This window comes from Vulpes vulpes, chromosome 9 (genome assembly GCF_048418805.1).
Source record: "Vulpes vulpes isolate BD-2025 chromosome 9, VulVul3, whole genome shotgun sequence".
NCBI classification, from domain to species: domain Eukaryota; kingdom Metazoa; phylum Chordata; class Mammalia; order Carnivora; family Canidae; genus Vulpes; species Vulpes vulpes.
Window position 1 is genome coordinate 1,529,087 of NC_132788.1, and position 26,034 is coordinate 1,555,120.

At 40.7% G+C, this 26,034-nt stretch overlaps 2 protein-coding genes and 1 pseudogene across 2 annotated transcripts; all 3 read right to left on the reverse strand.

Annotated features, from left to right (window-relative positions):
- Positions 1-3,171: 3,171 nt before the first annotated feature.
- Positions 3,172-4,122, reverse strand: LOC140594043 (olfactory receptor 9S13-like). Its single transcript, XM_072722413.1, has one exon. It carries the CDS (start codon positions 4,120-4,122, stop codon positions 3,172-3,174), a length of 951 nt encoding a protein of 316 aa, XP_072578514.1.
- Positions 4,123-14,032: 9,910 nt separating this feature from the next.
- On the reverse strand, positions 14,033-14,563 carry LOC140593802 (olfactory receptor 9S13-like; annotated as a pseudogene).
- A 7,829-nt stretch (positions 14,564-22,392) lies between these two features.
- Positions 22,393-23,343, reverse strand: LOC140594044 (olfactory receptor 9S13-like). Its single transcript, XM_072722414.1, has one exon. The coding sequence runs from the start codon at positions 23,341-23,343 to the stop codon at positions 22,393-22,395; it is 951 nt and encodes a 316-aa protein (XP_072578515.1).
- Between the last annotated feature and the right edge of the window lie 2,691 nt (positions 23,344-26,034).

The window sequence follows — 26,034 nt, forward strand, 5'->3', positions numbered from 1 at the left end:
TAGATCAATGGAACAGATTCGAGAATCCAGAAGTGGACGTGCTGAAATTATAAAATTATTAGAGGTGAAAGAGACATCAGTGGCAATTATTCTGACTTGGGATTAGTCAGCAAATTCTTAAACATGACATCAGAGTACAAACAAAAAAGTAAAAAAATAAATAAGATAAAACAGAAAATTGAACTTCATCAAAATTAAAATCTTGTGCATCAAAGAACACTTTCAAGAAGATGAAGACAAAGCCTATATTAAGGTAGTTACTTTTGACAAATTACATATATCTAGTAAGGATCTAGTATCCATGGAATATAGAGAGCACTTCCAACTCAGTCACAAAAACACAAATTTAAAATGGGCAAAGGGCTTGCATGGGCATTTCTCCAAAAAAAAAAGTATACCTGGCCAATAAGAGAAGATGCTGAATGTCATTAGTCATTAGGGAAATGTGGAACAACCTACTATGAGATTTCGTTCATTTATTAGAATGCCTACAATTTTTTAATGATAGAGAAGAACAAATGTTGGTGAGAATATGGAAAAAATCATAACCTCATAATGGTGGTACAGCCTCTGTAGAAAGTAGTCCTGCCATCCCTCAGAAACTTAGATGTAGAGCTTCCCTATTGATCCACCCTAATCCACATGTAGGGATGTGCCCAGGAGAAATGACAATATATGTTCACATAAAAGCCTGTTCACAAATGTGCATAATAGCAATATTCATAAGGTAAAAAGCTAATGCAAGCCAAATGTTCATCAAATGGTGAAGAGTTTTAAAAATGTGAAATATGCATACAGTGGAACAATCAATATTCAGCCATTTAAGAAGTAAGGTTCTTTTGGGTGGGGGTAGGGAGAGAGCACACAGGTGAGCAGGGGGAGGGGCAGAGGGAGAGAAGGGGAGAGGGGGAATCTTAAGTAGGATCCCAACATGGAGGCCCATATGGGGCTTGCTCACAACCCTGAGATCATGACCTGAGCCCAAATCAAGAGTCGGACGCTGAGCTAGGTGATCCACCTGGAGCCCCAAAGGGAATAATGATCTACTACAAGACAGAACAAGGATGAGACTTGAAAACATTATGCTGAGTAAATGAAGCTTGACACCAAAGTCCATTTATATAAAATGTGCAGAATAGGGACAGAAGTGCGTTTGTATTTACCAAAATATGGTTGGGAGAGAGGGACGGGAGCGTGCTGATCAGAATAGGGTTATTTTGTGTGCGATGAAACTATTCTGGAACCAGAAAGTTGCTCACTGTGGATATAATTAGAAATGAAACATCACACTTGATTAACACTTTGAAGTGGTAAAAATGTCACTTTTGTGTCAATGAGAATTGTTCCTCAGTTTAAAATGTTAAAACTAAAAAATAATAATGGTGAAATAAGAACATTCACTAGCATTTTCACTGATAGAATTTACTTGAAGCACATCGATTATGCTAAAAAAATCCCCTGAGTTCATAATACCAAAAATAAAAACCCCCTCATTGGTTACCTTTGGAAGCTGATGCTGAGGGAATTCAAGCAGTGACCCTCACAGTGAGGAAATATTTGTCTCGAGCAAATTTGCTTTACAGAATATTGCTACTAATAAATGAAGACTGAAATACAGAATTTGAATATTATCATCTTATAAACCCCTAATGAAATAATGCGTTTAAGTAAGATTACTGATATCCACTAATATTAAAAAAAGAAGAGATGCAGCCAGGTGGTCCTCTCAGTGGAAATAGAAACAACCCCTATGAAATATTCTTGCCGAATACCAATCATGAATTAGAGTGAGACTTTAGGACCTACCAAGTACTGGAAATATAAAGAGCAAAAGGATATAAGGTGGTTTGCAGGATAAAGAACCTGTTTGTACAATAAATAAAGTGCAGTAATAATTTTGACATGAAAATAGAGGGACAGGCAGCCAATGAATTAGAGATTCAAGAGTCATCAAGACAACACAGTGTAAGGATGTTATTGAATCCTGTTCCAACTGGGACAGTTCCCCTGGGTTCCCCTGTCAGCAAGCTTTGTCTGACCCCCCTTCCCCTACATGGCCAGGCTCCAAAGCCCAGAAGTCTCTTGGGGCCCCAGGTGTCAGGAGAAGAGCATAGACTAAGAGCAGACGCTGTGACCCTGAGTGGACTATTGTCCCTGGGGCAGCAGGTACGAACTCCTGAGCCCAAAGCCATTTCATCAACCCTTCCCTCCATCACCTAGGTATACCATTCTTCTGTGAGCTCAATGATCTGTCTGGAAAGACAATCCTCTCTGGGTTCCTCTCTGCTTGCTGCTGGTCTCTGTGCAGCTGACGCTAATCCATGTTGGGAGAAGACCACTCTGAATACATTTCTGTTCCTGAGGGAGGATTAGTTGGAGGTTGTTTTTAAAAACAACCTTTAAGTAGTATGAAATTGAAATGTGCCTGAAAAATTCAAGCACATAGAAAGTGTGTGGCCTGCAGTGAGGATGCCCCTCTGTTTACACCAATCACTGTCCCAACTCTGGAGATTTGGGGTTTCTACTTCTACATCTTTGGGGAGGAGGAGGCCTGAGGGTGCATGTATCTTTCATTTAATTTGTTTTTCCTTTATAGATATATGACCACACCCACATCAGGTCTGAATTTCTAATCTTTTATCAAATACTGTGTAATCCTCACCTTCTACAACAGTGACATTCTCTCTCAGTGTCTCAGTGTTCCATTGTGTGCGGGACCAAGACTTTCTCATTTCAATCTGTGAATGGCTATTTAGGATTTTACATTTGTAAAATTTATTTGGTAAGCCAACATACACTATAGCAGTAATTTCAGATGTAGTTTTCAATAAATCATCAGTTGCGTGTAACACTAGATGCTCATCACGTCATAAGCCCACCTTGTTGCCCATTATCCAGTTACCCACACCCTCCCCTCCAGAAACCCTCAGTTTGTTTCCTATATAGAAGAGTCATTTTAAAAATTTTATTCTGAAAAGGGCACTTAACCTGAGATCTACTACTTCATATTTTTAAGGGCACAGTATATCATTATTGATTGTAGGTACATGTACAGCTCATTGCTAAAGCGTTTCCTCTTATTGACAGAAGTTTATGTCTGCTAAATAATAACTCCTACACCCCACTGGGGAAACGTCCATATCCTCCATCAAGTATTCGGGACACACATCATCACATGGTCATGTGTTTCTGGCCCAGCCGCCTCACAGCCTCCTTCACATCCTTGTTTCGCAGACTGTAGATGAGAGGATTGAGCATTGGGATGACCAGCGTGTAGAAGACAGAGACCACCTTGCCTTGCTCCATGGACTCAATTGCTCCTGGCTGGGCATACATGACAAAGAGAGTCCCAAAAAAGAGAGTCACTGCAGTCATGTGGGAGCCACAGGTGGAGAAGATCTTGCGTCTCCCAGCTCCCGAGTGCATCCTCAGGATGGTCACTGTGATGTAGCCATAGGAGATGAGAATCACAAAAGCCAAACCCACAATCATGAACCCACAGATGCCAAATAAGAGAAGTTCATTGATGGCCGTGTTGCCACAGGCGATCTGGAGCAGGGGGGGCACATCACAGAAGAAGTGGTTGATGCGGTTTGAGCTGCAGAATGGGAGGTGGAATGTGAAGCTGGTCTGCACAATAGAGTTGAAGCAGCCTACACAGTAGGCACCCAGCACCAGGCAAGTGCAGGCAGACTGGCACATGGTGATGGGGTAGCGCAAGGGGTTACAGATGGCCATGAAGCGGTCGTAGGCCATAACACCCAGGAGGAAGCCTTCTGTTGTGGCCAGCAGGGATAAAAAGAAAAACTGGGTGGCACATCCTGCAAAAGTGATGACCTTGGACGAGGAGAAGAAGTTGGCCAGTGCATTGGGGGCAATGACAGATGAGTAGCACAAGTCCACGAAGGAGAGGTTCTTGAGGAAGAAGTACATTGGGGAGTGCAGGCGGGCATCCAGGGTGATAACAATGATCATGAGGATGTTGCCCAGGACAGTCACCATATACAGGGCCAGGAACACAGCAAAGAGCAGGGCCTGGGTCTCAAGACCACCTCCAAATCCTTCCAGCACAAAATCTTGAAAGTAGGCCATGGAGAGGTTTCCATTACTGTGAGGTGGCATTAGCCTCAGTCCTCTCCACGGGAATTACACCTCCAGTAGTAGCAGATTAAGTAGGTCAATCCAAACTTCTGCTGAAGATAATTTAGAAAAGAAAACAAAACCAAAATCTTATTGAAGGTAAAAGAGAGTTAATGGGTTAGTGAAGAATTATTTTTAAAATTTCAAGATAAACACATAGGCCCTAGGATTCCATTACTGAGAGCTTATTTCTCCTTGTTACATAAGCCCATTTTGCAGAAGAATCTCTGAGGGCAGGTGGTTATCAGTGAGGGTTTGACTGTTGTGTTGAATTTCTGCTACAGTGGTTGGTTACCAGGGACAATGCTAGATGCACCATAGGAGTGAGATAAATCTGGAGTAGGTATGCAGCTCAGCTCCTGACCATTTCAATCCCTGAAACTGTATTAAGATGTGAAATGAGGGCCAGCGCCTCTGACACTTGCAAGAATAAGCATATCTCAAGAGGAAGACACATCATCCTAGACCACAGGTGTTATCTATAAATGTTTTTTATAATAAATTTAATTTTTATTGGTGTTCAATTTTCCAACATACAGAATAACACCCAGTGCTCATCCCGTCAAGAGCCCCCCTCAGTGCCCATCACCCATTCACCCCTGGCCCCCGCCCTCCTCCCCTTCCATCACCCCTATTTCGTTTCCCAGAATTAGGAGTATTTATGTTCTGTCTCCCTTTCTGATATTTCCCACACACTTCTTCTCCCTTCCCTTCTATTCCCTTTCACTATTGTGTATATTCCCCAAATGAATGAGAACATATAGTGTTTGTCCTTCTCCGATTGACTTACTTCACTCAGCATAATACCCTCCAGTTCCATCCACGTTGAAGCAAATGGTGGGTATTTTCATTTCTATTGGCTGAGTAATATTCCATTGTATATCTATAAATGTTTTGTGTCAATACTGCCAGACAGAATTTTAAAATTGAGGAGTTCCTGCAATATGAATTAAAAATTCAGAAACAATAGAAAAACTCAAAGAGGTTCTAGATTTTGGAGTTGACACACCAACTGTAAAGTTATTATGTGTAAAGGAAAAGTTCAGACTAAGAATTATAGCCAAATGAAGAAACAATGAAGAGACTAATATGTAACTTTTTGGAAGTACAGTGGCTAAAATTAGGAACTCAATGAATGTACTTTAAAGAGTAGAAATAGCTAAGGAGAAAATTGTGAACTAGAATACAGATCAGTAGAAAATATTTAGAGTGAGATATTGAGAGACAAAAGGATAGAAAAGTCAGGAATGAGGGTTTGAATTAAAAGATATAGGGACATCCATATCCATAAAAAATAAACTTATAAGAAATTTTCTTCTGTAAAATAAAACATAACTGACTCAAGGAGAGATATATAATCTGAGCAGACATATAACAGAATGAATCAGAAGTCAAAAAACATTTCTAACAAAGAAAAGATCAGGACTAGATGGTTTCAGTGGTGACTTTTATCAGCAAATACAGAATTAACACAAGTACGCTCAAAGTCTAAAAAGTAGATAGGAGAAAATACTTTTTTTTTCTTTTTTTTCCATTTCTTTTTTTTATTGGAGTTCAGTTTGCCAACATAGCATAATACCAAGTGCTCATCCCACCAAATGCCCCCTTCAGTGCTCATCACCCAGTCACCCCAACCCCCTGCCCACCTCCCTTTCCACTACCCCTTGTTTGTTTCCCAGAGTTAGGAGTCTCTCATTTTGTCACCCTCACTGATATTTTCACTCATTTTCTCTCCTTTCACCTTTATTCCCTTTCACTATTTTTTATATTCCCCGAATGAATGAGACCATATAATGTTTGTCCTTCTCTGATTGACTTATTTCACTCAGGATAATACCCTCAGTTCCATCCAGGTCGAAGCAAATGGTGGGTATCTGTCATTTCTAATGGCTGAGGAATATTCCATTGTATACATAGACCACAGCTTCTTTATCCATTCATCTTTCAATGGAGAAAACACTTCCTAATTCATTCCATAATGCCCATATTGTTTTCACACTAAACAGAGTCAAAGTTGTTGCAAGGAAATGAAGCTACATATCAATATGTAATGAATATGGATATAAGAATCCTTATACAAGTCCAAGTAAACTAAATCCAGCAGAACTTCACAGGGATTATACAGCATAACCATGTGAGAGTTATCCCAGGAGTGCAAAGACAGGTCAATACACAAAAGTCACTCAATGTAATACACCATACAAATGGAATTAAGGGGGGAAAGCTACATGATCCTCTTAGTAGATACAGGAAAAGTACAAGACATCACTAGAAGAAATGAAAGAAGACCTACATAAATGTAAAGATATCCCATGATCATGGACTGGAAGGCTTACTAATGTCAAGATGTAGTACTGCCCATATTTATGTACATATTCAATGTAATCCTATGGAAATTCCAATTCCATGGGGTTTTTTTGGGGGGGGGGTTGTTTTGTTTTGTTTTGTTTTCAGCATTGACCCTAAATAGCTGAAACAATATTTGAAAAGGACAAAGTCGGAGGGCTAATACTTCCTGTTTTAAAAAGTGACTTTGAAGCAGAACAGTGTTGTGCTTGCGCAAGAAGAGACATAGACCAAAGGAATGGAATCACAATACAGAAATAAACTCACACATCAGCGATACTCAACAAGGGGCCGAAGGGCACCAACCAACTATGAAAAAAAAGTAGTCTTTTCCACAAATTGTGATGGAAACACTGAATATCCACATGTAAAAGAATGATTTAAGAGCTTTACTTCACACCACATACAAAAATACTCAAAATGGGCAAAGAGCTAATGAAGTGCTAAAACTATAAAACTAGTAGATGTGAACGAGTGTTCAGTGTCAATTATTGTGACTTGGGATTAATCAGCAATTTCTTAAATATGATATCAAAGTACAGACTACAAAATAGGAGAATTAAAACTAAAATTCAATAAATTAGACAAATTGAACTTCATCTAAATTAAAATCTTGTGCATCAAAAGACACTATCAAGAGGATGAAGACAAAATGTATATTATGGGGGATAATTTTGAAATTTATACATCTAGTAAGGATCTAGTATCCTTGCAAGATAGAGAACTCTTCCAACTCAACAGCAAAAACACAGTCAAATTTTAAAATGGACAAAGACCCTGCATGGACATTTCTCCAAAGAAAATATACAAGTGGCCAGTAAGTATAAGAGAAGATGTTCAACAACATTAGTCATTAGGGAAATGTGGGTCAAAACTATAATGAGATCCCACTTTGTTCATTAGATGGGCTACAATTTTTTAATGATAGAGAAGAACAAATGCTGATGAGAATATGGAAAAATCATAACCCTCATAATGGTGGTACAGCCTCTGTAGAAAATAGTCTTCCCACCTCTCAGAAAGTTAGACATAGAGTTTCCCTATGACCCACCCTTATCCACATGTAGGGATGTGCCCAAGAGAATTGACAACATACATTCACATAAAAGCCTGTACACAAATGTTCATTGTAGCAATATTCACAATAGCTAAAAAGCTAATGCAAGCCAAATGCCCATCAAGTAGTGAAGAGATAAACAAAATGTGAAATATTCATACAGTGGAACAATCAGTATGCAGCCATTAAAGAAGTCAAATTCTTTTGTGGGGGGTTAGGGAGGGAGCACACAAGTGAGCAGGAGGAGGGGCAGAGAGAGAGAGAAGGGGAGAGGGGGAATCTTAAGCAGGATCCATGCCCAGCATGGAGCCCAATATGGGGCTTGACTCACAACCCTGAGATCATGACCTGCGCCAAAGTCAAGAGTCGGACGCTGAACTGCCTGAACCACCCAGGTTCCCTGAAAAAAAAAAAAGTTCTAGTACAAGATACACCATGGATGACACTTGAAAACATTATGCTAAATAAACGAAGCTTGGCACAAAAGCCTGAATATTCTGTAAATTCATTTTATAAAATATGCAGAAGAGGGACAGAAGTGCATTTGTATTTGCCAAAATATGGTTGAGGGAGAGGGAAGGAAGAGTGCTGATGGGAATAGGGTTTCTTTGGGTGATGAAACTCTTCTGGAACCAGAGAGCTGAACACTGTGGATACAATAAAAATGAAATAGCACACTTGTTTGTACACATTGAACAGGTAAAATTGTGACTTTTGTGTCATGTGAGCATTGTTCCTCAATTAGAAATATTAAAAATCAACTTTATGGTCAACTAATATTCGACAAAGCAGGAAAGACTATCCACTGGAAGAAAGACAGTCTCTTCAATAAATGGTGCTGGGAACATTGGACATCCACATGCAGAAGAATGAAACTAGACCACTCCCTTGCACCAGACACAAAGATAAACTCAAAATGGATGAAAGATCTAAATGTGAGACAAGATTCCATCAAAATCCTAGAGGAGAACACAGGCAACACTCTTTTTGAACTTGGCCACAGCAACTTCTTGCAAGATACATCCACAAAGGCTAAAGAAACAAAAGCAAAGATGAACTATTGGGACTTCATCAGATAAGCAGCTTTTGTACAGCAAAGGATACAGTCAACAAAACTAAAAGACAACCTACAGATGGGAGAAGATATTGGTAAATGACGTATCAGATAAAGGGCTAGTTTCCAAGATCTATAAAGAACTTAATAAACTCAACACCAAATAAAACAAACAGTCCAATCATGAAATGGGCAAAAGACATGAAGAGAAATCTCACAGAGGAAGACATGGACATGGGCAACACGCACATGAGAAAATGCTCTGCATCACTGGCCATCATATTATTATTTATAATATTATTAAAAATATTAAAAATAATAAATAATGAACAAGACTCTAGAATATTCACCAGCATTTTAAACTGAGAGAATTTAATTGAAGCACATCAACCATTCTAAAAATACACGAGTTCATAAAATCGAAGAAGAAAACCGCTTCATTGTCTTCCTTTGGAGGATGATGCTGAGGGAATCCACAGAATGACCCTCACGGTGGGGAAATAATTGTTAATTTTTTAATTCTTCTTTTTTTTAATAATAAAAATATTTTTATTGGTGTTCAATTTGCCAACATACAGAATAACACCCAGTGCTCATCCCATCAAGTGCCCCCCTCAGTGCCCACCACCCAGTCACCCCCACCTCCTGCCCTCCTCCCCTTCCACCACTCCTAGTTCATTTCCCAGAGTTTGGAGTCTCTCATGTTCTATCTCCCTTTCTGATATTTCCCACCAATTTCTTAATTCTTATTTTAAAAGATTTTATTTATTTATTCATGAGAGACAGAGAGGCAGAGACACAGGCAGAAGGAGAAGCAGGCTCCATGCAGGGACCCCGATGTGGGACTTGATCACGGGTCTCTAGGATCACACCCTAGGCTGAAGGTGCTGCTAAACTGCTGAGCCACCCAGGCTGCCTGGAAATAGTTGTTTAAGGGATTTTCCCTTAGAATATCGCAACTAATAAATGAAGATTGAAATACGGAATTTGAGTCTTCTCATCTTATAAACCCCTAATGAAACAGCCAGTTTAGGTAAGATTAATGACCACATTTATACAAATCAAGAGATGCAGCCAGGTGGACCTCAGAGTGAAGTACACACAATAGTTATGAAATATTCTTACCAAAAATCAATTGTATGTCAGACTGAGCCTCTAGGACCTACCAGTTTCCCAGAATATAAAAAGCAACACAATATAACAGAATATGCTAATCAACCCTACAGGGACATGATCAGCCAAACCTGTGATGTGTGGGACAAGCTTTGCAGGATAAAAAACCGATTTTATTCAATAAAAAAGTTGAAGTAATAATACTGAAACGAAAATAGAGGGACAGGCAGCCAGTGAATGAGAGACTTTAGAGGCATCAGAGAACAGTGGATGGATGTAATTGAATCCTGTTCCAAAACAAAATATAAAGGAAAAATGAGCCAATCTGGACAATTAAAGCACTAAATGGAACTTTTATAATATTAAGGGTAATATTAATTTCTTTGTGGAGAATAGTTAAATTGAAGTTGTCTTTAAAGTCACTGTTGAGAGGGATTAGATATGATTGACTGTAGATTGATAATTATTGAAGTTGGTTGGTGCAAATGGGTAATCCATTATTACTCTAGTTCCATGTCTGAGTGTTTGAGAACATCCATAATAAAGAGAGTCAAGGAAATGACACACAGAGGAGAGGAGCCAGATGTGCTGTACACATTTGAAAATGTGCACAATCCTGCTAATCATCAGGAGAAAGCAAGTTCCCATGTTAAACACGTCCTCCTGCACACCCGCCCAAATGTCTCAAACTAAGCAGAGGGGCAGTAACCAGCGGTGTTGAGGACGGGAGCCACTGGAAGGGAGTGTAAATCAGGACACGTTTGTCATTTTCTACTGATGTGGAGGATCCCCGTCCTCACCTATGTCTTCACTTTCCCTCTGGAAATGTGCACAGGTGCACAGGGAGACCATGGGGAGGCTGTTCCCGGCAGCGTTAGTACCATGGCTGCACTAGTGAGTTGTGGTGTGTTGCCTGGCGGAGGACTAGACAACAGCAAACAGGAAGCAGCATGATGCTGACCGTGGACCACAGCCTGAGAACAGCTGCTCATCACAGGTCAGGCTCAGGTCACTCACTCTCAGAGCCTGGATTTCCAAGGGCAGCTGGTCTCCAAGGACCCAAGTCATCCTGTTCAAAACTGCTTGCTCAGGTCCAGGTGGAGGAGGTCACCACCAGGAGCCACACTACACCCATCTGCCTCTCCCCTGATCATCCTGGGCTGTCCTGACAATCTGCATTGACACCCCCTGCCTCCACCACACTTGTCAACTCAAGACCCTTCTCATGTCTCATGTGAATGGTCGCAATGGTTTCATAATGAGCTCTAGCCTGCCCATTCCCTACTTTGTGTCCCGCAAAGAGCTCCTTGTGCAGAATCACCAAATCCTCCCTCATGTCATATTGCTCCCTAATGCAAATAGGTGACAGCTTCCCCACCAGCTGAGGCACCTGGAGAGGAACCCAGAAGGGTCTGGAACTCTCAGCTCCAGACAGGGACATTATGCTCAGAGATTCTCTGATTCTCTCCATGTGTCATGAATGTCTGTCTACCCCCATCCAACTTTAGTGTGTGACCAGCTCTCATCTCCCAGTGGGCTCTCTGTCACCTCTCTGATGTGACAATTTCCTGTTTGTGCCATCAGCAGCCTGGTCATGCCCCCTCACTGCCTGTGTCCCGTCAAATTTCAACTGTTTGTTGTAAAGTGGGTTTTTTACAGAGCCATGACCTCCCAGGGCTGGCCCTGGTCTACCGTATTTCTGCATCCCCCACCCTGTGGCCATGTCCCTTAGAAGGGTGTGCTCAGTACTCTGGTGAGCTACTGATTTGAGCCTGAGAAATGCACTTCAGGTCACGAGGGAGACTGGTGCTATGATCTCTGCTTACAATGAAAACCGGTCTCTTTAGCTGGAATGACCCTGAAGTCCAAGACAGTGCTGGCCAGGGCAGGAGTGGGGTCACCCCTTCAGCTTCTGACACAAACCCTGAGTGCTTACTGTCTACCTTAGCTCTATTGACTCCCTTACACACATGGTGTCCTTCATACCTGGCAGCCCTGAGGGATGGCTGCCTTGACCCTTACTTCTTCCAGGTGTGGGTCATGACTGTTCAAGATCACACAGCCACACCGGCTCTCCCAGGGTCTCCCAACCTCCTGGCCCACATCTGTGCTGATGATGACGAGGTTAGCAGGAGGACTCTCACCCTTCATCCTTCATTAATGTCTCCCATGCAATGAAGAGAGAGTGGGGAGGTGGCAGGGGAGGACCCTCAGGGACCCAGGTAGTCTGGCGGGTACCAAAGGTTCAGGCTTCAGGACACTCCTTGATCTTGGTAGGCTCATGGGAGGGAAGGGTCTCAGCTCACCTCAGTTTCCACGTCTTGTTGCATCAGCCAGGCAGCAGGGCAAGGACCTGCACATTGGGGTCACTGTGCTGGGAAGGTCTCTCCTCCTGCAAGGCTGGGACTTGGAGCCTTGAATGGCCAATTAGGTGAGCTTGTTTGTGTTCTGGCCTCTGGAGTGCTCTGGGACTCCTGGTTCTCCTGGGTTCTCCTGTCACCAAGCTTTGTCTGACTGCCCTCCCCTACACATCCATGCACCCAAATCCAGAAGTTTCTGTGGTCCCCAGGGGGTGAGGAGAAGATGAGCATAAACTCTAATAGCCTTGCTGTGGCCCTGAGTTGACTGTCCTCCCAGGGGTGGCAGGTGTGAACTCCTGAGCCCAAAGCCATTTAATCACCCCTTTCCCCATCACCTTACTCGTACCATTATCTGCAAGCTGAAATGATCTGTCAGGAAAAACAATCCTCTCTGGGATCATCTCTGTTGGTCTCCCTGCAGCTCCTCAGCAGAGCCTGACTGAGAAGTAGAAGAAGACCACCCTGAATACATTTCTGTTCCTGCAGAGGGGTCAGGAAGAGGTTGCTTTTCTAAATCATGGAACCAAAATATGTTTGAGAAATTCAAGCACTTAGAATGTGTTGACATACAGTGAGGATTCCCCTCTGTTTACCTCAATCACTGTCCCAGCCCTGTGGCAGTTCTGGGGTTTCCATCATGTCACTTGTTGGGGAGATGTTGCCCTGGGGGCACTTGTGTCTTTTACTTAATTTGTTTTTTATTTTTTTAAGTTGTATTTTATTATTCACGAGAGACACAGAGATAGAGGCAGAGATAGAGGCAGAGGGAGAAGCAGGCTCCTCCAGGACCTCCCACATGTGCTTCTATCCCTGGACACCAGGGATAGAGCATGATTCTCAACCACTGAGCCACCCAGGTGTCCCAATTTGTTTTTGTCTTTTACATAAATATGATCACACCCAACATCGGGTTGGCATTTTTAATCTTTTTACCATATACTGTGCAATTGTCACATTTGTAGGTAGTGACATTCTCATTCTGTGTCTTCAGTGTTCTGTTGTGAAGGGGATTAGGACTTCCTCATTTCACTATGTGAATGCCGATTTAGGAATGCACATTTTTTTAAGCATGATTCATTAGCCAACTATTACTATATCTTGTTTCATATGTGGTGTTCAGTAATTCATCTGTTGCGTATAACACCCCTGCTCATCACATCACATGCATATTTTAATGACCATCTCACAGTTATCCCATGCCCCAATGACCTTCTGTCCAGTAACCCTCAGGTCGTTTCTTAACTGAAGACTCACTTTTATTTCTATTATTTTTTAATAATAAAATTATTTTCTATAGGTGTTCAATTTGCCAACTACAGAATAACACCCAGGCTCATCCCATCAAGTGCCCCCCTCAGTGTCCGTCACCCATTAACCCCACCCCCCGCCCTCTTCCCCTTCCACCACCCCTAGTTCGTTTCACAGATTTAGGAGTCTTCATGTTCTGTCTCCCTTTCTGATATTTCCTACCCATTTCTTCTCCCTTGCCTTCTATTCCCTTTCACTATTATTTATATTCCCCAAATGAATGAGACCAATGTTTGTCCTTTTCCGATTGACTTACTTCACTCAGCATAATACCCTGCAGTTCCATCCCCGTTGAAGCAAATAGTGGGTATTTGTCATTTCTAATGGCTGAGTATTTTCCATTGCATACATAAACCACATCTTCTTTATCCATTCATCTTTTGATAGACTCACTTTTAAAATTGTACTCTGAAAAGGTCACTTATCCTAGGATGTACAATTTTAATAAATTTATAAGGCACAATATATTATTGTTGATTTTATGTACAACATCGCTCTAAAGCTTATTTCTCTTGCATGAATGAAATTGCTTCCTGTTAATTAAAAATTTAAACACCCGAGTCCTGGCAAACACCATCCCCTCCATCTAGCCTGCAGAACTCTCAGACTCCCTTCACACATCCTTCACATGGCCATGTGTTTCTGTCACAGCCTTCACACAGCCTCCTTCACATCCTTGTTTCGCAGACTGTAGGTGAGGGGATTGAGCATTGGGATGACCAGCGTGTAGAAGACAGAGACCACCTTGCCCTGCTCCATGGACTCAATTGCTCCTGGCTGGGCATACATGACAAAGAGAGTCCCAAAAAAGAGGGTCACTGCAGTCATGTGGGAGCCACAGGTGGAGAAGACCTTGCATCTCCCAGCTCTTGAGCCCATCCTCAGGATGGTCACTGTGATGTAGCCATAGGAGATGAGGACCACAAATGTCACACCCACAATGATGAGCCCACAAATGCCAAACAAGAGAAGTTCATTGATGGCCATGTTACCACAGGCGATCTGGAGCAGAGGGGGACATCACAGAAAAAGTGGTTGATGCGGTTGGAGCTGCAGAATGGGAGGTGGAATGTGAAGCTGGTCTGCACCACAGAGTTGAAGCAGCCTTCATAGTAGGCGTCCAGCACCAGGCGAGTGCAGTCAGACTGGCACATGGTGCTGGGGCAAGGGGCTACAGATGGCCATGATGTGGTCGTAGGACATAACACCCAGGAGGAAGAATTCAGTGGTAGCCACCAGGGATAAAAAGAAAAACTGGTGGCACATTCTGCAAAGGTGATGACCTTGGATGAGGAGAAGTAGTTGGCCAGTGCATTGGGGGCAATGACAGATGAGTAGCACAAGTCCACGAAGGAGAGGTTCTTGAGGAAGAAGTACATTGGGGAGTGTAGGCAGGCATTCAGGCTGCTAAAGATGATCATGAGGAAGTTGTCCAGTACAGGCACCATGTACAGGGCCAAGAGCACAGTGAAAAGTATGGCTTGGGTCTCCAGACCACCCCTAAATGCCTCTATTACAAAATCTTGAAAGTGGCCATGGAGAGGTTTCATTACTGTGGGGTGGAATAAACCTAAATACTCACCAGGGAATGACTCCTCCAGTATAGGCAGTTTAAGTGGTCAAGCTAATCTTCCTGCTGAAGACTATTTTGAAAAGGTAAATACTGAAAAAAATCTGATTGAAGGTATAAGAGAGTTACTGGATTGCAGAAGATTTACTAAATAAAATTAAATATGAAAAACAGGCCTAAGGATTTCATTATGGGAACTTCTTTTCCCTTGAGATGTTAGCCAATTTTGAAGATGAATCTTAGAGGCTAGGTGACTAACCAGTGAGGTTTTGCCTGTCTTGCAGAGCTAATGCTGACTGTTTGGTCATAGTGTCCAACCATGATACATCATAGGAGTGAGATAAATCAGGAGTAGCTATGCAGCCAAGCTTCTAGCCATTTCAATCAAGAAAGCGTTTTACGATATGATCTGAGTACCAGTGCCCCTCACACCTTGCAAAAATAAATATATCTCAAGAGGAAGACACATTATCCTGGACTGCAGTTGTTATCTATAAAATTTCTGTGTAAATAATGCCAGCAGAATTTTAAGATTGAGGAGTTCCTACAAAACAAATTAAAATATCATAAACAATATAAAACACAAAAGAGCTTTCAGTTTTTGGAGTTAACACACATCAGCTTTACTTTTTTATTTTATTATCTTTTTAAAGATTTTTTAAAAGATTTTATTTATTTATTCATGAGAGACACAAAGAGAGGCAGAGACATAGGCAGAGGGAGAAGCAGACTCCTTGCAGGGAGCCTGCCATGGGACTCCATCCAAGGTATCCAGGATCACGCACTGGGCTGATGGTGGCACCAACCACTGAGCTACCAGGGCTGCCCCCACAGATAAACTTTAAATGGAAGTTATTATGTATAGAGGATAAAGATGAGAGTAAGAAACATAGCAGAAATGTAAATCAATCAAGAGAATATATTCTAACTTTTTACAAGTATAGTGGCTACATTAGGAACTCAGTGAAAGAATTTTACAGATTAGAGATAGCTAGAAAGAAAGTTTGTGAACTGGAATACAGAGCAGTAGAAAATATTCAGAATCAAGTTTTGAGAAGCAAAAGGATAGAAAAATAAGAAATGACGGTTAGGGACAAAAGATGTAGGGACATCCCTCCTATGAGTTCCTGAAGAAGGTTTAAAGAGATAAAAAGGCTGAATCAGTGCTTGAAGAGAGAATGGCTACTTATTATCTCAAGCCAATGAAAGAAATTATTCTAAAGATTCATTAACCCTACCAAATCAAAGCAGGATTTATACAAAGAACACCACACTTGAACATATGACAGTAAAAATATTTAGAACCAAGAGAAAAAGACAAATATAAAAACAGCCTGACAGAGAACGTGTAGTCACTTCAAGGGTGGATAAGTGGCACAGCCGGGTAGAACTCTGACTCCTGGTTTTGACTCACGTTGTGATCTCAGAGTTTTGATATTGGGCTCCATTTTAGGCCCACATTCAGCTCACAGTCTGCTTGAAACACTGTCCTTCTGCCACTGCCCTTCCTCCCCTAAAATAAATAAATCAATCTTAAAAAGAAGACATACTCACTTCAAAGTATCAACTTTAGAAGTAAGATTGACAATTGGATTATCAGGCTAAAAATAATGGAAGCCATATTAAAAGGAAATATATTTTCCTTTCTTCAAAGAAAATAATTACCAACTAGAATTCTACCAAAGGTATCCTTCAGAACACAAAAGGAATGTAGAAATAATAGTTTAAGACTTCAATGCTCCACTTTCAGTAATGAATTGTACAACAAAACTAAGTATCAGTAAGGAAATAACAGATGTGAACAGCATTATAAGCCAAATAGTTAACAGGCATATGTGGAACACACTGTGTTCATCAATAGCAGAATACATTAGTCTCCAGTGCACATGGAACATTATTCAGTATTGACCATATGTTATTTCACAAAGCAAGTCTCAATAAATGTTAGAAGATTGAAAGTATAAGAAGTATGTTCTCCAAACAAAATGGAATGAAATCACAAAGCAACAGCATAAGGCCATTTGGAAAACTTACAGACACGTGGAAGCTCAACAACACATTTTTAAATCACCAGTGGGTCAAAGAAGAAATCGCAATGGAAATTACAAAGTATTATGAGATTAATGAAAATGCGAACACTATACCCCAAGACTTAGGAGATGCAACGAAAGAAGGACTCAGAAATTTATAGCTATAAACACCAATATTTTAAAAAAAAATGTGTATTCCATAATTAACTTTCTATCTTAGGAAAGAGAGTAGAAAGGAATAAGAAACTAAGCTCAAAGAAAATAGAATGAATGGAATAATGAAGATTAGAGAAGAGATAAATGAATTAGAGGAGAGTAGAATAAGACACTTAATGCTCGTTTTCTGAAAATTTTGACCAACTAGACAAACTTTGGCTAGATGACGGAGAAAGTCAGGTAACTTAAATTTCTAAAATCAGAAATGAAAGCAGACACATGCCTTTGGTCTTCAGAAATAAAAATTATCATAAGAATATATTGGAACAATCATAATCCAAAAAGTAAGCTAACCTAGACGAAATGAACCAATTCCTGGAAAAAGTGTAACATAACTGACTCAAGGAGAAATAGAAAATCTGAGCAGACATACAACAAACAGATGGAGTCAATAGTCAAAACGCTTTTCTAACAAAGAGAAGTTCAGGACCAGAGGGTTTCAGTGGTGACTTTTACCAGTGAATACAAGCATTAACAGACGCACAACTCAAAGTCTAAAATGTAGATAGGAGAAACCACTTCCTAATACATTTCATAAGGCCTTCATAAGGCCTACATTTCGCACTAAATGGGGTCAAAGATATTGCAAGAAAATGAAGCTAAAGATCAATATGTCTTATGAATATAGATACAAAAATCCTTATCAAAATTGAAGCAAGCCAAATCCAGCAGAACTTCACAGGGATTATACGGTATAAACAAGTGAGAGTATCCCAGGGTAGCAATACGGGATCAATATAGAAAAATCAGGAATCCCGGGGTGGCTCAGCAGTTTACCACCTGCATTCTGCCTAGGGCATGGTCCTGGAGTCCCAGGATCAAGTCCCATGTTGGGCTCCCTGCATGGATCCTGCTTTTCCCTCTGCCTGTGGTCTGCCTCTCTCTCTCTCTCTCTCTCTCTCTCTCTCTCTCTCTCTCTCTCCGTGTGTGTGTGTCTTTCATAAATAAATAAATAAATAAATAAATAAATAAATAAATATTTTAAAAATATAGTAAAATCATTCAATTTAGTATACCATACAAATGGAAGTTCGGGGAAAATAACCCACAAAATATTCTCCTTAGATACAGAAAAAAGGCTGAAAGAAATTAAAGAAGACCTACATAAATGTAAAGATATCCCATGATCAAGGACTGGAAGGCCTACTAATGTCAAGATGTAGTAATCTCTTCATTTACATACATATTCAATGTAATCCTATGGAAATTCCAGTCCCCCCCCTTTTTTTTGCAGAAATCAACCCTAAATAGCCAAAACAATATTTAATTTTTTGTATATTTTTTATTGGAGTTCAATTTGCCAGCATGTACCATAACACCCAGTGCTCATGCCATCAAGTGCCCCCTCAGTGCCCATCATCCAGTCACCCCCACTCTGCACCCACCTCCCCCTCCACCCCCCCTAGTTTGTTTCCCAGAGTTAGGAGTCTCTCATGTTCAGTCTCCCTTTCTGATATTTCCCACTCATTTTTCTCCTTTCCCCCTTATTCTCTTTCACCATCTCCCATATTCCCCAAATGAATGAGACCATATAATGTTTATGTATACAATGGAATATTACTCAGCCATTAGAAACAACTAATACCCACCAAGAAAGAGAAATTAAGGAGTCAATCCCATTTACTAGTGCACCCAAAAGCATAAGAGACCTAGGAGTAAACCAAACCAAAGAGGTAAAAGATCTATACCCTAACAACTACAGAACACTTCTGAAAAGAAATCGAGGAAGACATAAAGAGAAGGAAAAATATTCCATGCTCATGGATTGAAACAATTAATATTGTGAAAATGTCAATGTTTCCCAGGGCAATTTACACGTTTTATGCAATCCCTATCAAAATATCACGGACTTTCTTCAGAGAGTTGGAACAAATTATCTTAAGAATTGTGTGGAATCAAAAAAGACCCTGAAGAGCCAGGGGAATATTAAAAAAAACCATAGCTAGGTGCATCACAATGCCAGATTTCAGGTTGTACTACAAAGCTGTGGTCATCAAGGCAGTGTGGTACTGGCACAAAAACAGACACATAGATCAATGGAACAGATTCGAGAATCCAGAAGTGGACGTGCTGAAATTATAAAATTATTAGAGGTGAAAGAGACATCAGTGGCAATTATTCTGACTTGGGATTAGTCAGCAAATTCTTAAACATGACATCAGAGTACAAACAAAAAAGTAAAAAAATAAATAAGATAAAACAGAAAATTGAACTTCATCAAAATTAAAATCTTGTGCATCAAAGAACACTTTCAAGAAGATGAAGACAAAGCCTATATTAAGGTAGTTACTTTTGACAAATTACATATATCTAGTAAGGATCTAGTATCCATGGAATATAGAGAGCACTTCCAACTCAGTCACAAAAACACAAATTTAAAATGGGCAAAGGGCTTGCATGGGCATTTCTCCAAAAAAAAAAGTATACCTGGCCAATAAGAGAAGATGCTGAATGTCATTAGTCATTAGGGAAATGTGGAACAACCTACTATGAGATTTCGTTCATTTATTAGAATGCCTACAATTTTTTAATGATAGAGAAGAACAAATGTTGGTGAGAATATGGAAAAAATCATAACCTCATAATGGTGGTACAGCCTCTGTAGAAAGTAGTCCTGCCATCCCTCAGAAACTTAGATGTAGAGCTTCCCTATTGATCCACCCTAATCCACATGTAGGGATGTGCCCAGGAGAAATGACAATATATGTTCACATAAAAGCCTGTTCACAAATGTGCATAATAGCAATATTCATAAGGTAAAAAGCTAATGCAAGCCAAATGTTCATCAAATGGTGAAGAGTTTTAAAAATGTGAAATATGCATACAGTGGAACAATCAATATTAGCCATTTAAGAAGTAAGGTTCTTTTGGGTGGGGGTAGGGAGAGAGCACACAGGTGAGCAGGGGGAGGGGCAGAGGGAGAGAAGGGGAGAGGGGGAATCTTAAGTAGGATCCCAACATGGAGGCCCATATGGGGCTTGCTCACAACCCTGAGATCATGACCTGAGCCCAAATCAAGAGTCGGACGCTGAGCTAGGTGATCCACCTGGAGCCCCAAAGGGAATAATGATCTACTACAAGACAGAACAAGGATGAGACTTGAAAACATTATGCTGAGTAAATGAAGCTTGACACCAAAGTCCATTTATATAAAATGTGCAGAATAGGGACAGAAGTGCGTTTGTATTTACCAAAATATGGTTGGGAGAGAGGGACGGGAGCGTGCTGATCAGAATAGGGTTATTTTGTGTGCGATGAAACTATTCTGGAACCAGAAAGTTGCTCACTGTGGATATAATTAGAAATGAAACATCACACTTGATTAACACTTTGAAGTGGTAAAAATGTCACTTTTGTGTCAATGAGAATTGTTCCTCAGTTTAAAATGTTAAAACTAAAAAATAATAATGGTGAAATAAGAACATTCACTAGCATTTTCACTGATAGAATTTACTTGAAGCACATCGATTATGCTAAAAAAATCCCCTGAGTTCATAATACCAAAAATAAAACCCCCTCATTGGTTACCTTTGGAAGCTGATGCTGAGGGAATTCAAGCAGTGACCCTCACAGTGAGGAAATATTTGTCTCGAGCAAATTTGCTTTACAGAATATTGCTACTAATAAATGAAGACTGAAATACAGAATTTGAATATTATCATCTTATAAACCCCTAATGAAATAATGCGTTTAAGTAAGATTACTGATATCCACTAATATTAAAAAAAGAAGAGATGCAGCCAGGTGGTCCTCTCAGTGGAAATAGAAACAACCCCTATGAAATATTCTTGCCGAATACCAATCATGAATTAGAGTGAGACTTTAGGACCTACCAAGTACTGGAAATATAAAGAGCAAAAGGATATAAGGTGGTTTGCAGGATAAAGAACCTGTTTGTACAATAAATAAAGTGCAGTAATAATTTTGACATGAAAATAGAGGGACAGGCAGCCAATGAATTAGAGATTCAAGAGTCATCAAGACAACACAGTGTAAGGATGTTATTGAATCCTGTTCCAACTGGGACAGTTCCCCTGGGTTCCCCTGTCAGCAAGCTTTGTCTGACCCCCCTTCCCCTACATGGCCAGGCTCCAAAGCCCAGAAGTCTCTTGGGGCCCCAGGTGTCAGGAGAAGAGCATAGACTAAGAGCAGACGCTGTGACCCTGAGTGGACTATTGTCCCTGGGGCAGCAGGTACGAACTCCTGAGCCCAAAGCCATTTCATCAACCCTTCCCTCCATCACCTAGGTATACCATTCTTCTGTGAGCTCAAAGATCTGTCTGGAAAGACAATCCTCTCTGGGTTCCTCTCTGCTTGCTGCTGGTCTCTGTGCAGCTGACGCTAATCCATGTTGGGAGAAGACCACTCTGAATACATTTCTGTTCCTGAGGGAGGATTAGTTGGAGGTTGTTTTTAAAAACAACCTTTAAAAAGTATGAAATTGAAATGTGCCTGAAAAATTCAAGCACATAGAAAGTGTGTGGCCTGCAGTGAGGATGCCCCTCTGTTTACACCAATCACTGTCCCAACTCTGGAGATTTGGGGTTTCTACTTCTACATCTTTGGGGAGGAGGAGGCCTGAGGGTGCATGTATCTTTCATTTAATTTGTTTTTCCTTTATAGATATATGACCACACCCACATCAGGTCTGAATTTCTAATCTTTTATCAAATACTGTGTAATCCTCACCTTCTACAACAGTGACATTCTCTCTCAGTGTCTCAGTGTTCCATTGTGTGCGGGACCAAGACTTTCTCATTTCAATCTGTGAATGGCTATTTAGGATTTTACATTTGTAAAATTTATTTGGTAAGCCAACATACACTATAGCAGTAATTTCAGATGTAGTTTTCAATAAATCATCAGTTGCGTGTAACACTAGATGCTCATCACGTCATAAGCCCACCTTGTTGCCCATTATCCAGTTACCCACACCCTCCCCTCCAGAAACCCTCAGTTTGTTTCCTATATAGAAGAGTCATTTTAAAAATTTTATTCTGAAAAGGGCACTTAACCTGAGATCTACTACTTCATATTTTTAAGGGCACAGTATATCATTATTGATTGTAGGTACATGTACAGCTCATTGCTAAAGCGTTTCCTCTTATTGACAGAAGTTTATGTCTGCTAAATAATAACTCCTACACCCCACTGGGGAAACGTCCATATCCTCCATCAAGTATTCGGGACACACATCATCACATGGTCATGTGTTTCTGGCCCAGCCGCCTCACAGCCTCCTTCACATCCTTGTTTCGCAGACTGTAGATGAGAGGATTGAGCATTGGGATGACCAGCGTGTAGAAGACAGAGACCACCTTGCCTTGCTCCATGGACTCAATTGCTCCTGGCTGGGCATACATGACAAAGAGAGTCCCAAAAAAGAGAGTCACTGCAGTCATGTGGGAGCCACAGGTGGAGAAGATCTTGCGTCTCCCAGCTCCCGAGTGCATCCTCAGGATGGTCACTGTGATGTAGCCATAGGAGATGAGAATCACAAAAGCCAAACCCACAATCATGAACCCACAGATGCCAAATAAGAGAAGTTCATTGATGGCCGTGTTGCCACAGGCGATCTGGAGCAGGGGGGGCACATCACAGAAGAAGTGGTTGATGCGGTTTGAGCTGCAGAATGGGAGGTGGAATGTGAAGCTGGTCTGCACAATAGAGTTGAAGCAGCCTACACAGTAGGCACCCAGCACCAGGCAAGTGCAGGCAGACTGGCACATGGTGATGGGGTAGCGCAAGGGGTTACAGATGGCCATGAAGCGGTCGTAGGCCATAACACCCAGGAGGAAGCCTTCTGTTGTGGCCAGCAGGGATAAAAAGAAAAACTGGGTGGCACATCCTGCAAAAGTGATGACCTTGGATGAGGAGAAGAAGTTGGCCAGTGCATTGGGGGCAATGACAGATGAGTAGCACAAGTCCACGAAGGAGAGGTTCTTGAGGAAGAAGTACATTGGGGAGTGCAGGCGGGCATCCAGGGTGATAACAATGATCATGAGGATGTTGCCCAGGACAGTCACCATATACAGGGCCAGGAACACAGCAAAGAGCAGGGCCTGGGTCTCAAGACCACCTCCAAATCCTTCCAGCACAAAATCTTGAAAGTAGGCCATGGAGAGGTTTCCATTACTGTGAGGTGGCATTAGCCTCAGTCCTCTCCACGGGAATTACACCTCCAGTAGTAGCAGATTAAGTAGGTCAATCCAAACTTCTGCTGAAGATAATTTAGAAAAGAAAACAAAACCAAAATCTTATTGAAGGTAAAAGAGAGTTAATGGGTTAGTGAAGAATTATTTTTAAAATTTCAAGATAAACACATAGGCCCTAGGATTCCATTACTGAGAGCTTATTTCTCCTTGTTACATAAGCCCATTTTGCAGAAGAATCTCTGAGGGCAGGTGGTTATCAGTGAGGGTTTGACTGTTGTGTTGAATTTCTGCTACAGTGGTTGGTTACCAGGGACAATGCTAGATGCACCATAGGAGTGAGATAAATCTGGAGTAGGTATGCAGCTCAGCTCCTGACCATTTCAATCCCTGAAACTGTATTAAGATGTGAAATGAGGGCCAGCGCCTCTGACACTTGCAAGAATAAGCATATCTCAAGAGGAAGACACATCATCCTAGACCACAGGTGTTATCTATAAATGTTTTTTATAATAAATTTAATTTTTATTGGTGTTCAATTTTCCAACATACAGAATAACACCCAGTGCTCATCCCGTCAAGAGCCCCCCTCAGTGCCCATCACCCATTCACCCCTGGCCCCCGCCCTCCTCCCCTTCCATCACCCCTATTTCGTTTCCCAGAATTAGGAGTATTTATGTTCTGTCTCCCTTTCTGATATTTCCCACACACTTCTTCTCCCTTCCCTTCTATTCCCTTTCACTATTGTGTATATTCCCCAAATGAATGAGAACATATAGTGTTTGTCCTTCTCCGATTGACTTACTTCACTCAGCATAATACCCTCCAGTTCCATCCACGTTGAAGCAAATGGTGGGTATTTTCATTTCTATTGGCTGAGTAATATTCCATTGTATATCTATAAATGTTTTGTGTCAATACTGCCAGACAGAATTTTAAAATTGAGGAGTTCCTGCAATATGAATTAAAAATTCAGAAACAATAGAAAAACTCAAAGAGGTTCTAGATTTTGGAGTTGACACACCAACTGTAAAGTTATTATGTGTAAAGGAAAAGTTCAGACTAAGAATTATAGCCAAATGAAGAAACAATGAAGAGACTAATATGTAACTTTTTGGAAGTACAGTGGCTAAAATTAGGAACTCAATGAATGTACTTTAAAGAGTAGAAATAGCTAAGGAGAAAATTGTGAACTAGAATACAGATCAGTAGAAAATATTTAGAGTGAGATATTGAGAGACAAAAGGATAGAAAAGTCAGGAATGAGGGTTTGAATTAAAAGATATAGGGACATCCATATCCATAAAAAATAAACTTATAAGAAATTTTCTTCTGTAAAATAAAACATAACTGACTCAAGGAGAGATATATAATCTGAGCAGACATATAACAGAATGAATCAGAAGTCAAAAAACATTTCTAACAAAGAAAAGATCAGGACTAGATGGTTTCAGTGGTGACTTTTATCAGCAAATACAGAATTAACACAAGTACGCTCAAAGTCTAAAAAGTAGATAGGAGAAAATACTTTTTTTTTTCTTTTTTTTTTCCATTTCTTTTTTTTATTGGAGTTCAGTTTGCCAACATAGCATAATACCAAGTGCTCATCCCACCAAATGCCCCCTTCAGTGCTCATCACCCAGTCACCCCAACCCCCTGCCCACCTCCCTTTCCACTACCCCTTGTTTGTTTCCCAGAGTTAGGAGTCTCTCATTTTGTCACCCTCACTGATATTTTCACTCATTTTCTCTCCTTCCACCTTTATTCCCTTTCACTATTTTTTATATTCCCCGAATGAATGAGACCATATAATGTTTGTCCTTCTCTGATTGACTTATTTCACTCAGGATAATACCCTCAGTTCCATCCAGGTCGAAGCAAATGGTGGGTATCTGTCGTTTCTAATGGCTGAGGAATATTCCATTGTATACATAGACCACAGCTTCTTTATCCATTCATCTTTCAATGGAGAAAACACTTCCTAATTCATTCCATAATGCCCATATTGTTTTCACACTAAACAGAGTCAAAGTTGTTGCAAGGAAATGAAGCTACATATCAATATGTAATGAATATGGATATAAGAATCCTTATCCAAGTCCAAGTAAACTAAATCCAGCAGAACTTCACAGGGATTATACAGCATAACCATGTGAGAGTTATCCCAGGAGTGCAAAGACAGGTCAATACACAAAAGTCACTCAATGTAATACACCATACAAATGGAATTAAGGGGGGAAAGCTACATGATCCTCTTAGTAGATACAGGAAAAGTACAAGACATCGCTAGAAGAAATGAAAGAAGACCTACATAAATGTAAAGATATCCCATGATCATGGACTGGAAGGCTTACTAATGTCAAGATGTAGTACTGCCCATATTTATGTACATATTCAATGTAATCCTATGGAAATTCCAATTCCATGGTTTTTTTTGGGGGGGGGGTTGTTTTGTTTTGTTTTGTTTTCAGCATTGACCCTAAATAGCTGAAACAATATTTGAAAAGGACAAAGTCGGAGGGCTAATACTTCCTGTTTTAAAAAGTGACTTTGAAGCAGAACAGTGTTGTGCTTGCGCAAGAAGAGACATAGACCAAAGGAATGGAATCACAATACAGAAATAAACTCACACATCAGCGATACTCAACAAGGGGCCGAAGGGCACCAACCAACTATGAAAAAAAAGTA

What these genes read in the sequence shown, in the direction of transcription:
- LOC140594044 (XM_072722414.1), bottom strand. Translation starts at nt 23,343, where the DNA reads ATGCCACCTCACAGTAATGGAAACCTCTCCATGGCCTACTTTCAAGAT.
- LOC140594043 (XM_072722413.1), bottom strand. Translation starts at nt 4,122, where the DNA reads ATGCCACCTCACAGTAATGGAAACCTCTCCATGGCCTACTTTCAAGAT.